We start from the raw sequence: 13,494 nt of genomic DNA on the forward strand, positions 1-13,494 counted from the left end.
CACATGGATGTGGGTAACGATTTCTTTAATGGGGTAAAAGCAATATACACAGAACAGAAGGCCAAATTGATCATAAACAATATGGTGACGGAGGAGATAAGGATACAGAAGGGAACAAGACAAGGATGTCCGCTTTCTCCGTTACTATTTATAACTGTGTTAGAAGTCCTTATGAACTCAATAAGACAAAACGATAATATAAAAGGAGTATCAGTAGGACAGAATGTTTATAAGACCAAAGCCTTCGCCGACGACTTAGTAATAATGACAGAAGAACCAGCAACGGCAATAGGGGAAATATTAAAGGAAATAGAACAATTTGGAGAAGTGGCAGGCTTTAAATTAAACAAGACAAAAACGAAAATGATAGGAAAAAACGTGGACCCAAAGATAATTGAAACAATCCAACAACAATTGCAGATAGAGATGGTCAAAAAAGTCAAATATCTCGGCATCTGGTTAACACCTAAAAACATAGACTTATTTAAAAATAATTATGAGCCGATGTGGAAGGAAATAAAGAAAGATTTAGAGAAATGGGGAGGGCTAAAATTGTCACTCTGGGGAAGGATTAATGTAATCAAGATGAATGTCTTATCGAGGTTGATGTTTCTATTCCAGACCATCCCTATAATCAAAGGGAGTCGAATCTTTAAGGAATGGCAAAGGATAGTCTCAAGATTCATATGGCAGGGCAAAAAACCCAGAATTCAGTTTAAATTACTGACAGACGTAAAGGAAAGAGGGGGCTTTGCCCTGCCGGATCTGAAACTGTACTATGAGGCATCATGCCTATGTTGGATAAAAGAATGGGTAAAATTGGTGAATACGGAGCTGCTCGACTTAGAGGGCTTCGATAATACATTCGGCTGGCACGCGTACTTATGGAAGAACAAAAGGAAAGAACACAAGGGGTTTGCGAATCACATTTTTAGAGGGCCGCTAATCGAAGTTTGGGAAAGATATCAAAATCTGTTAGAGCCGAAAACACCACATTGGCTTTCACCTCTCGAAGTAATGAGTACAAAAACCATTAATATGAGAAGCAATTGGGCAACTTATGATCAGCTACTAACTAAGGTTGAAGGGAAATGGAAGCTAAAACCGTATGAGCAAACAAAGGAACATGTTTACGATTGGCTACATCACCATCAGGTGAATCAGATGTTTAGTAGAGATATCAAAGAAAGAGGCTATGCAGATAAAGACTCAAAATTCCAGACAGAAATAATAAACAATAAAGTGAAAATTATATCTAAGATATATAGGATGTTGTTGGACTGGAATTTAGGCGATGAGGAAGTCAAATCGGTGATGATCCATTGGTCAAGGGATATAGGTCATAGTATACAGTTTGAGGATTGGGAGAAACTTTGGAAGGAGGGGGTAAACTTTACGGCGTGTACTTCGATAAGGGAAAACGTCATGAAGATGTTTTATAGGTGGTACTTGACACCCATGAAATTATCAAAAATGTATAAGGTGGATAATAAGTGCTGGAGATGTAAAGACATAGAGGGCTCCTTCTACCATATGTGGTGGGAGTGCCGAAGGGTGAAACAATTTTGGGAGAAAGTACACACTGAATTGAAGAAGATATTAAAGTACACGTTCATAAAGAAACCAGAAATCTTTCTTCTAGGGATATTAGGACAAGAGATAAAAAAGGAAGATCGCAGATTGGTATACTATGCGGTTACGGCAGCAAGGGTAGTATTAGCCCAGAAGTGGAAACTACGGGAAACCCCAACGGTGGAGGAGTGGAGATCTAAGTTGTCAGATTACGCAGAGTTGGATAGATTAACAGGAAAAGTTAGATACATAAGAGACCAAGTGTTCACCAAAGATTGGGAAAAGGATGTAGATTATCTGGAATGTATTAGTGAAGGGCAAATAACGCTAAAGGGATTTAGAGACGCACTGTGAAAGACTAAGAGTTATTGTGCAAAGCAAACAGGAATTAGGAATCGGTATAATGACAATATAAGTAATGAAACGTGTAATTTTATTTATTGCTTCGAATGATTTACGGACAGGCTGAAGGAAGCCCCGTAAGAGACAACTATGTTATGGATGATATGGAAATGATAATTGCTGTTTATTATTTTTAATTTTTCTTTTCTGTGTATTTTCTTTGTATTTGTGTGTTACCTTGTGTTCTTTTTGGAAATAACTAATAAAAAAGAATGAGGACGAATAAATAAACCAAGCAGCAGTAGGGTGGGCAAGTTTGCTGATGATACTAAATTGTTTGACGTGGTTAAAACAAGGCATTGTGAAGAGGGTCAAGGTGTTCTCTTCAAACGGATGAATTGGCAGTAAAATGGAAAATGCAATGCAAGCAAGTGATCAATGAGCAACAATGGGGTAAGAGATCTTAATTTCATGGGGTCTAAATTAGCAGGGCCTGACCAGGCCCAGGACCTTGGGGCTATAGTATATAGCATAATGAAAATAATGAAAATGCTGACCCAGGCAGCTGAGAAGCAGATTCATTCCATGTTATTGATAGTTAGGAAAGATGTTTCACAGAGCACTGCAAAGTTTGCAATGTCTTTATACAGATCTATGATGAGACCGCAGTTGGAATACTGTCTACAGTTCTGGTCACCGAACCCCAAACAGAATACTGTAGATCTTCAAAGGTTCAAAAGTGGGCAATCAAAAATTATTAAGGGGTTAGAGCAGCTCATCTATGAAGAAAGATCACACTTGGGGCTTTTTAATTTAGAAAAAAAGTGTGAATAATGTAGGATGTGATAAAAATGGATAGGGAGCTATTCTACCCTGCACTTCTCAGATAAAAGAAAGTCCATATTCACTTGTGCATAGTTAACTATGCATCCAAAAGATGAAGTGATGGCCCAAAGTAATAACGCTATATATATTTATTTCCCCCCTTTTAAAAAAGGCAAATTTTAAATGTGTGCTGTCTAAAAGTCCATGCACCTTTTTGTCTGTAATTTGACATGCTTTATCCACAAAGGATGTGCTACAATGCCTGGAAATGTTATCTTCTATCAAAAGATGGAAAAGTTATAGCCATTTTTTATTTCCCAAAAGTGAAGGGGAAGATTGTTTTTTGGCCATTCAGTTATTTCTCCTTCTTTGCTCTTACTTCATTTTATCATATTGCTCCCTTCCACACACACAGCACAGTATTCCTGGCCCTTTACTGTTGCTGTTTCTTTTATTGCTCTCCTGAATCTATTGACTGCATAAGGAATAAAGATATAGATAGATGCATATTTCTCTCTGCACAGCTAATAGGGAGCCAGTTTAGATTAGAGACATAGCATGAAGGGAAAGGAGTAGATTCCATGCTCCAAAGCTATGGCCCTGACTGAACTCTCAGCCCTCCCAAGGCTGCTGTTAGCAAAAGAAAAAGATGTCAGGAAATGAATTAATTCATCTCCCACATCACATTAGTTTGGCTATAGAATAATGTTTATCAGCTGTGCCATAAAGGAGACAACCATTTGTTTGAAAGAGCAATGGGGCTCACCTATGCAACAGAGCTACCTCTTAACTCCTGAAGAACAACGAGTATCTAGAGAAAATATATATCCTAGAGAAAAACGACTACTTTGGTTAGTCTCTTGGCATTAGAAACAGGCAGAAAATAAAAGGAAGTATCAACAGATCAATTGCGTGAAGTGTTCCATCGCAGCTCTAGATATCAGCATTACCTGAAATGACCTCACCTTGAGGTCACGCTGTGCTATATTATTTACAACAACAGGGATCTTGGATTCACCAACACAATTTTTGTGGCCAAAAATTTAAAATGAGATACTTTCATTGGTATGGCTTTGACAAAAGGAATTCTCTGGATTTCTATAAGATTAAGCCATTATACAAACACAGTTAAAAATATCCATTTAACTAATGATAATAAACTAGTCAAAGTACACTCAGGTGTCACATTGTTCCGTGAAACAACTTGGTGCACACGGAGCTGTTATCTTGGGTAGAAGGGGAGAGCTGAAGAAGAAGAGGCTGTAATTGTTGAGTCAGCTGAAGAAGAACACATAGTAGACATGGCCCCTCCCAACAACCTGGTTGGTTAATGGGGAGCCAGTATAGTCCCCGGTGCATGGGGGCAATAGCATGTAAGGAGTAAAATATATACAAAAGAAAGATAATTCAGTTGAAAAGAAGGGTCAATACATAGCTCCTAGACTATATCACTCATGTATAAGGGAAGATAAAATTCCGTTTGACAAACGGAATAGCATAGCAGTGTACTTGCTAATTGTAGCAGAAGTAATTTTATGGATCCTCTGCTTTTACAAATACTAGGTAGTCAAGCCAAACTGGTAGAAGTGTATGCAGCAGCCTGACTACTGATCAACAGTTCTCCAACTCTTAATTTAGGGGAAGCTTTAGTCTGGTACGAGGGGGACGCGGGAGGCGCTGTGGGTAAAACATCAGCACCTAGGGCTTGCCGATCGCATGGTCGGGGGGTTCGAATCCCCGCGGTGGGGTGAGCTCCCGTCTTTCGGTCCCAGCTCCTGCCCACCTAGCAGTTCGAAAGCACCCCTAAGTGCAAGTAGATAAATAGGTACCGCTTTCTAGCGGGAAGGTAAACGGCGTTTCCATGTGCTGGGCTGATGCTGGCTCGCCAGAGCAGCTTCATCACGCTGGCCACGTGACCCGGAAGTGTCTCTGGACAGCGCTGGCCCCCGGCCTCTTAAGTGAGATGGGCGCACAACCCTAGAGTCGGACACGGCTGGCCCGTACTGGCAGGGTTACCTTTACCTTTACCTTTAGTCTGGTAGACTAAATCTGATAGTACTACAGAACTACTCAACAATTTAAGTATATATTATAATATCTAACCCACCCACCTCCAACCAAATGTCAATTGCACAAGAGAGCCTATATTATGGAAAACTAAAACAGCAATCCTATATCCACTTTCTGGGGAGTAAGCCCTACTGAACTCAGTGGGACTTATTTCTCCCCAGACATATATACGGTAATATAGCATTGCATAGGTATGTATTTTAGGCGCTGATTTCTTTGCTAATAATCACTGTCTGTACTTGTTGAGTCAGCATAATAAGCAGGGATTATATCCACATTTCTGTTGGAAAATGCTGTTGAACTCTAAGAAATTGCTGATAAGGATATAAATGATTGGACTATGTCCCCATTGCACAGTGATTTAATCCACTGCAAACACTGACAGACCTGTTGTTAAACTGCTATAGGCTGTGATTAAAAGAATAAGAAAATGGAATAAGAATATTGCTAACTATCACTAGACCTTGATTTAAAATGCAATACAAATTATCTTGCAGAGATTGAAAGGATTGTTAAAGTTATCTACTGCCAATTAATTGAAATAGACTTATAAAAGGAAGAAATTTATGGCAGAGGAAAGGGTATTGTGCCACGGCTGTCCTAGAATGGTAAAACAACGAGAGAAAAATCCATTGCTAGGAATTAAGCTGAACTTTTTGTACAATGCAAGTTGTGAACAAGTTTCCCAAATTTACTTTTCATGAGAAACAATGAAATGAATTTTCATATTTCTGTCCAGGCAGAAAGCAGAGAAAACAGTGAAAGCAGAGCTGTAGAAGAGCCTTGCTATAAGGGAAACAAGCAATTTAAGCCCCTGGATACATAAATATGAGAGTCTAGAATTTATTCCTCTTCCTTCTTCCAGCTCAAAGTTCTTCAAATCTGGGAGACATGTTCTTTGCCCTTATGTTAAAGAGCCAGCACCCCCTAGGGTATCCCAGTTGTGGGAGAGGTTGAAAGGGAATGGGAGCAACCATCATAATCTTTTGCTGTTATCCCATCACAATGTGCTGTTCAAAGCTATCCAAATGGCGTCTATATTATTGTAACCACTGCTGCAAAATATTTTTCGCTAAGCTTTTTTCACAACTTGCATTGTAGCAGAATCATATAATAGTTAATGTTCATGATAGTTGCATTTATTGGAGGAAGAACTACAACCTTAGCACCTGGAAAACTAATCCTTGAACAGAAACACTTATTAAAAGTAAGATTTCCTAGACTTCGGCCTCTCTCTCTCCTTCTGAAGATCTGGTGCTTCCTTTTACTATAGACATTGATCATTGAGCTCATATTGTCTCTGACTGGGAACAACTCTACAAGGTGTCAGCTAAAGGTCTCTCCCAGTCTGCTGCTTGAGAACCTTCAAAAGAATATGCCAGGGACTGAAGCGGCAACCTTCTAACTATAAAAAATGTGTTTGATCACTGAGCTATAGCTACAAAGACCTTTCTTTGAATGAAATAACAATCCATCATTTAGAAGCTGAAAATTAAGGCAGTATTTTGAAGTTCACCTACAAAATGTGCAATCTGTTATGATCTTCTGTTGCCATGTGCAAGGTATACAGTTATTTTAAAAGCCAATTATGCACCCGTGTTATTATATTTGGTGTCAATGAACTTAGTAGATGTGAACAAAGACAGCTGTTTTCTCGTTAAAAACTAAATAAATAAAGTGCCAAAAGGGTTAGAATAGGAAACTGAACATGAAATTCCTCTAGTTAGCCAGCCACTCCCCCCTTCAAGATATTCCATTTTATTCCCCTCCTGCCTGCCCATTAGATGTTTTATCTTTAGGTTTTTTTGGGGGTGGGGGTGTACTCTGCAAACCTTGGGACTCTGCCATGCCTGATGATACCCACCTCTTGCATATGGGTGGTGGTGTTTCAACTAACCCAGCACTGACACCTGAACACTGGAAATAGAGGGAATGTCTGATAACAAAAGAAATACTCTGAAAAGGAGGATTAAATAATTTAGGGATATCTGGGTAGTAACAGGATAGTTACTGATTCAAACCACTGGAAGCTTATATTGGCCCCCCTCCAGGTGTTGTTGGACTCTATCAGATCTAGCCAGCATAGACAATGGCTGCAGGGGATGGGAACTGTAGTCCAATATCCAGAGGGGGACAGATTAGGCACCCCAGGATTTTTTTAAAAAATGATATGATTCAATTTTTACTCACAGTAGGATAACCAACAAATATTTTAAGGCCACCATATTGCAAGTCAGTAAAATACAGGCTTTTGTTTTTAGTCCTTTTCTTAATTCAAATGCATATATATAATAAACAATGATTTATACACACCTTTTTTATTTTTACAATCACCTCCACAGAAGCACCTATACCTATTTGGTTCCATTTAACTTTTAAGTCATTTCAGTTTTTAACCAAGGTATCATTCCAACAAATCGCCATGTGTTCTTGGTGGCCCTATAACCATGTTCTATTGATGTTGCATATATAATAAAACTATGCCAAGAATGGGCTAGAATTTGGTACACACATAGATGAACACTTACAGAAAGTACCATGAGCACTCTTACATATACTTTTACCTGTCCAGGCTTCTAAACACATGATGGGGATGTGATATGTATGTCCTATTCACTGGGCTGTCTCCACAATCATGGCTTGTTTACTAGTCACATCATTTAGCTACGATGGTTTGCCACTGACTTTACAACAACTTCAACAGAACTATTTGAGAACCAGCTAAGTCCAGTCATTATCATACTCTAGGATGCCAACCATACGCAGATATTATTTCAGTTGTTTACACAAGCCTGCACCTAAGTTCCTTCGTGCATTTCTGCATAAATATAGATATGCACATGTACTGAAATTGCTTGTGATCAATGCATCTGACATTGCTGGTTACATTTTTTATATATACAGATAGCTTTGGGAAACTGAATGCTTACCTAAGCCATGCCTATGGGTTGACATTGGAGGCAAAACAGTCCATGCTTTTGTCTTTGGATTGTAACATTCGACTGTGTTTAACGTCTTTAAACCATCTCGGCCTCCAATAACAAAGAGTTTGTCATCAATGACAGCTACCCCAAACTGCAGCCTTCGGCCGTTCATCACTCCAGCTTGGATCCATATATTTGTCCTGAGATCATACTTCTCTATGGTTGTAGCACCTGCTAAGAAAAATCAATAATGTATTTAATAACAACATTTACATGATTTACAGACAAAAATTAGAATACATCTCCTCAACTGTTTCTTTTTGTAACTGGAAAAGGCACTATCTATGGGGAAAATGCCCTTAAAATTTGATGTCTCTTTTATTGAAAATGAACCCAATAATTGCAAGCTCGTGAATCCAAATGATAGTAATGGACTAATTTTGTAATCCCCTTCACTAGGGAGATGAAAAACTTGGCAGTCTGTTCATACCAGATTTTACTGATAGTGATTTGATGGCAGAATTTACACCAAATGTAAACACCCTGTTTCACCATATTTGTTTGTCTGATTTGGACCAAATGATTCTTCTTTATCTGCTTTCTATCCTGCTATAGCTCCTCCAAACTTGTGCAAAAATAAGCTATGCTGCTTCACTTCCCACACTTTAACTGTAATATAAGCAGTGCTCTGAGTCTATTCACAGTGTCAATAGGTAGAAAATAAAATAATGCATTGCAATTTTTATGGAGAGGATGTCTAAATGAGCTGAATTTAAAATACTCTAAAGGAAAGATTACTAGTATCAACTTAACTCCTTTTCTGCTTTGTTTTCACACTTGCATATACAAGTCATGCCTTCTCTCCAACCACTAATTGCCCCTACAGAGAAAGCTGCATTCATTATAGTTTGCAATTAAATGTTTCTAATCTATTTCCTCATAGTATGATAAAAAAGTTATTCTTTGTAATATTTCTATATCTATATCTATAGCTATATCTATGAATAAATGTTCTTTAGCAAATAAACTGCAATGATACAAATGAAAATATATTTTGTCAAAGCTAAAGTTTTTAATAAAAAAGAGATGTAATTTGAATCCCAGTGTAACAGAACAATAATAATGTGGATGCCCAACTGGATATATTAAATTCCATTCTAATTTGCTCAGCTACAAGAAATATGAACTAATTTCTGCATTCAATTATCTTAAGGTGGGTTTTTTTCACAGTCCTTAATTCAAAACTGAAACTGATATAAATGAATTAATTCACTAATTAGAAACAACTGAGTGCAAACACTTTTTTGGTATTGCAAAGTAGATTAACACGGCATGCATTTTCAAATGGTTGAAAGTATCTCAGTCTGTGCTAAGTGTACGGTACTATTTTTTTGCCTTTAAAAATTACCAAACAACTGTTAATTGTAGTTTTGTATGTTTTGCACACAAAATATGGTTACACAGCTACTTTGTTTTAATGAGTAATGTGCCAAAAATTCTTCTTCAGTTTACAATGAATGAAATTGCATTTGAAGAAGTTATGAAAGGGGAGAAAAATGTCCAACAAAATTCTCATGGGCGAGATGCAGGGTTTTTAATGTGTATTCCTTACTTTCAAAGTGGTTAAGAGGTTGAGTGATATAACTTCTCACACAAGGCTTTTCAGGTCAGGAAATATATGCTGCTGGAGAAGGTGCTGAGCACTGAGGAAATGCTCCATGGAAAGAAAAAGACACATGCAACCCACATGGCCCCCTCACAACCATAAGGTAAGCTGCACCAAATGAAATTATAAAAAATTATAAAGTGGCCAGAGGAAGAATGTTTTTGAGGAATCGATTACCACGGTAGTTTGCACTATGAATTATATATTTGGCACAGAAAACAAAGCATTAAACAACATGACATTCCAGTGCTTGCTACAATAGGTGTTCAGCTTGCTCCCCAAGAAAAACATTTCTGTCTGGGACCATGGAAATGCAAATTGAGCCTTGACAACAGACTGTCCACCCCTGGACAAGTGAAGTTCATCAGTGGGGTTTCACAATTCCCAATTTTGCCCTTCTCTTCCTCGTTCCCCAAGGGTGGTCTAAATTTATATACAGTTCACCCCAAAATTGGCAGGCATTACTATATATATTGTTGATCAGAAGGTCGGCGGTTCAAATCCCCGCGATGGGGTGCGCTCCCGTTGCTCAGTCCTTGCTCCTGCCAACCTAGCAGTTAGAAAGCATGTCAAAGTGCAAGTAGATAAATAGATACCGCTCTGGCGGGAAGGTAAACGATGCTGGCCACATGACCCGGAAGCTGTACGCCGGCTCCCTCGGCCAATAAAGCGAGATGAGCACCGCAACCCCAGAGTCGGTCATGACGGGACCTAATGGTCAGGGGTTCTTTTACATATATATATATATATATATATATATATATATATATATGCTTTCGTAGATTTTCACGGGTACAGGAATGCAGGTTTTGGTGTCCTCGGGTGTCTTCCCGTGTAAAAGTTGGGGTGTCTAGGCGACGTTTCGACGAGGTCTCACTCGTCATCTTCAGGCTGGTGCTTTCGGCTTCTTGTTACTGGAACAGAGCGGGATCTCAATGTTTGAGTTCCTATAAATACTGTAGAGGGGGTGTGGTGTCTAGCCTCCAATGTTCTGGGCAGAGAGGAAGTTCCCAGGCTAGTGTGCCTTTTCTTCTTTTGTTCCTTAATTACTTGAGAGATACCTTGAGTGATTTCTTGAGTGATATCCTGAGTACCACTTAGGTGGGTCATTAGGTGTGGATTAGTTGCTAAAGTCTTTGTGTCTTGACCTCTTGAACTTTGTGAAGAGTTTTCCTGAGAAGATGGCTGTATTGCACTTAGTTGTGCTTTGGCTTGGCTTCGTGTATAGGGGCGAGCTGTTGTTTTGTGGCTTGTGTCAGCCAGATCTGTGTAGGGATTGCAGGGGGGTGCAGCATCCGGAGGTGCCACCATGGATTGGCTACTGGATGGTGTCAGTAATTCATCTGTGGAGAGGGTCTGGGTTTGGGTCTGGTGTGGTTGATTGGTGTTGGCGTTCTGTGTGCCTCTGGATCTGGTGTCAGTTTTTGTGGGGAGGGCTAATTTCCAGATGTCTGGCAAGCGGGATGTGTCATCACGCTTGTTCATGTTGTGAGGGTGTTTCTCTATCTCGATGGCTTCCATGATTATTCTCTTGTGGTGATGTTCCGTGTTAAAGAGCAATTTGGAATCTGCAAAATTAATTTCGTGTCCTGTTTCTTTCATGTGTTGGAAAAGAGAGGAAGTTTTTTCTTCTTTTTTGACGGCATTCTTGTGTTCTGCGATACGTGCATTTATTCGTCTGTTTGTTTGTCCAATGTACGTGGCTGGGCAGACTTTGCAGGGTATTTCATAGATCCCTTGGTTTTCCAACTGGATTTTATCCTTGGGGTTTCTGAGGATATTGGCTATTTTTTGGTTGGTGCAAAAGGCTGTTTTGATATTGTGTTTATGGAGGATTTTGCTAATTTTATCTGTAGTGCCCTTGATATAAGCTCGCCCCTATACACGAAGCCAAGCCAAAGCACAACTAAGTGCAATACAGCCATCTTCTCAGGAAAACTCTTCACAAAGTTCAAGAGGTCAAGACACAAAGACTTTAGCAACTAATCCACACCTAATGACCCACCTAAGTGGTACTCAGGATATCACTCAAGAAATCACTCAAGGTATCTCTCAAGTAATTAAGGAACAAAAGAAGAAAAGGCACACTAGCCTGGGAACTTCCTCTCTGCCCAGAACATTGGAGGCTAGACACCACACCCCCTCTACAGTATTTATAGGAACTCAAACATTGAGATCCCGCTCTGTTCCAGTAACAAGAAGCCGAAAGCACCAGCCTGAAGATGACGAGTGAGACCTCGTCGAAACGTCGCCTAGACACCCCAACTTTTACACGGGAAGACACCCGAGGACACCAAAACCTGCATATATATATATATATATATATATGTAAAAGAACATATACATATATATATGTCACCACTTGCTGATTCCAAAAGGAAAGCTACTTCAGGATTTATATATATACCATTCTAGAATGAACCCCATGCAGTATTTCAGTCTAGTAAATGTACACATCAGGAAATGGTTGTGTCCATTTTCACCTAAAAAGTAAAATTAAACCATAGTTTGCATAACTTTGACATATCCTGTGAAATCTGCCTTAACAAGCAAGCAGAAAAAGAAAGCAATCTTGCCTTTTTCTGCTGCCTAGGTTCTTTCCTTCCTCTGAATAAATTCTCCTTGATATCTGTGTCAATAACCCAGTTCAATCACATTCGTTCCACCTCAATAGATATCTTTTTATTTCAACACAGACTGTTGCAGATCACTAGGCCAAGGTCATCAGTTTGCACCTACTCAAAGCAACATCTCTAAATCTTGAACAAAATGGTCAAAGGTATATGTCAGCGGCAACTTCAGCAGGAGCAGAATCAGCAGAAAGAGCTTCAAGAAGAAAAATGATTTACAGAGCCTATAGCTATAGACCTCAATTTCTTGTTCTTCTTGATAGTTTCAGATGGTACAATGCAACAGTAACTGTAAAGAGATTCACCCTGGAGGCATTTCTATTCTGAATGTACAGAATCCAATCTCTGTACCTCAACACTGCACCCCAGAATGTAAAAGCAGAGCTGAAAAACCGAACTTCCTTTTCCTGTTTGGGTTCACCAACTCCTAAAAAACCTGTATCATGCTGATTTGCATTTTAAAATGGAAAACGGTGTTTAATAAACCCTAACGTACATTTCCAGTAATCTTAACCTTTAAGTAATCCATTTTTAGTATATTTGTTGTTTTTTGGCTTAAAGAACATTTGCCCATTGAAGTGAATTCTACATTGTAAAGCAGCAGCCTTGCTGAGTGCATAACTTATATTGAGACATCAGAGTGGATCAGTACCAAAAAGGGTGTGAGAAAATCTGTTTTTACAGTATGGGTTAATGCATGCATAGGCAAACTAAGGCCCGGGGGCTGGATCCGGCCCAATCGCCTTCTAAATCCGGCCTGCGGATGGTCTGGGAATCAGCGTGTTTTGACATGACTAGAATATGCCCTTTTATTTAAAATGCATCTCTGGCTTATTTGTGGGGCATAGGAATTCATTCATTATTATTTTTCAAAATATAGCCCAGCCCCCCACAAGGTCTCAGGGACAGTGGACCGGCCCCCTGCTGAAAAAGTTTGCTGACCCCTGAGTTAATGTGATGAAAATTATTTTAGCAGCAACAAAATCTGTTCCTGGTTCTATGCCATTAGAACCAGGAGTTGCATGTTCTGTAGAAATTCCAAACCTGTTGTAAGCTCAGAAAGCAAGAGAAGCAAATGGGGGCAATACACTGTCCCAACACCCCCCCCCCAAAAAAAAACTGGGCTATGTTAGGCAAGCATGCTCTCACAGTGATTCTCCTGACTGCAGCCCCTCTTCTTGTCCCATAAAAACCACTGAAATAAATTAATAAAAAAATATGTAGCATCTATACAGTATCTATACCCAGGTGGTGCCTTATTTCTGTTCCTCATTCCCCGCTGAAGTTTTGGCTTGCTATGCCACTACATATGAATATCCATGTATATCTGTGCGCGCACGCGCGCGCACACACACACATGGACTGTGGATAGGCAGCTCCTGCAGCTGCAGAAGTTTCCGCTCATATTTGTAACTCATGAATTTTTAGCAAACCTCATGATGCATTAACAGAAATATATAATTTT

At 39.3% G+C, this 13,494-nt stretch overlaps 1 protein-coding gene across 5 annotated transcripts in view; it reads right to left on the reverse strand.

The window, feature by feature from the left end:
* KLHL1 (kelch like family member 1) overlaps nt 1-13,494 on the reverse strand; it is a 135,141-nt gene that overhangs the window by 41,086 nt on the left and 80,561 nt on the right. For 3 of the 5 annotated variants that reach the window (XM_083737805.1, XM_083737806.1, XM_083737809.1), the window contains exon 7: nt 7,740-7,967. In XM_083737805.1, the coding sequence (XP_083593931.1) occupies nt 7,740-7,967 (228 nt within the window). The remainder of the gene's footprint in view (nt 1-7,739; nt 7,968-13,494) is intronic. The other 2 variants (XM_083737807.1, XM_083737808.1) reach the window with 1 other exon arrangement.

The sequence above is a fragment of the Podarcis gaigeae genome (assembly GCF_964106915.1).
Source record: "Podarcis gaigeae genome assembly, chromosome: 4".
In the NCBI taxonomy this organism is placed as follows: Eukaryota; Metazoa; Chordata; class Lepidosauria; order Squamata; family Lacertidae; genus Podarcis; species Podarcis gaigeae.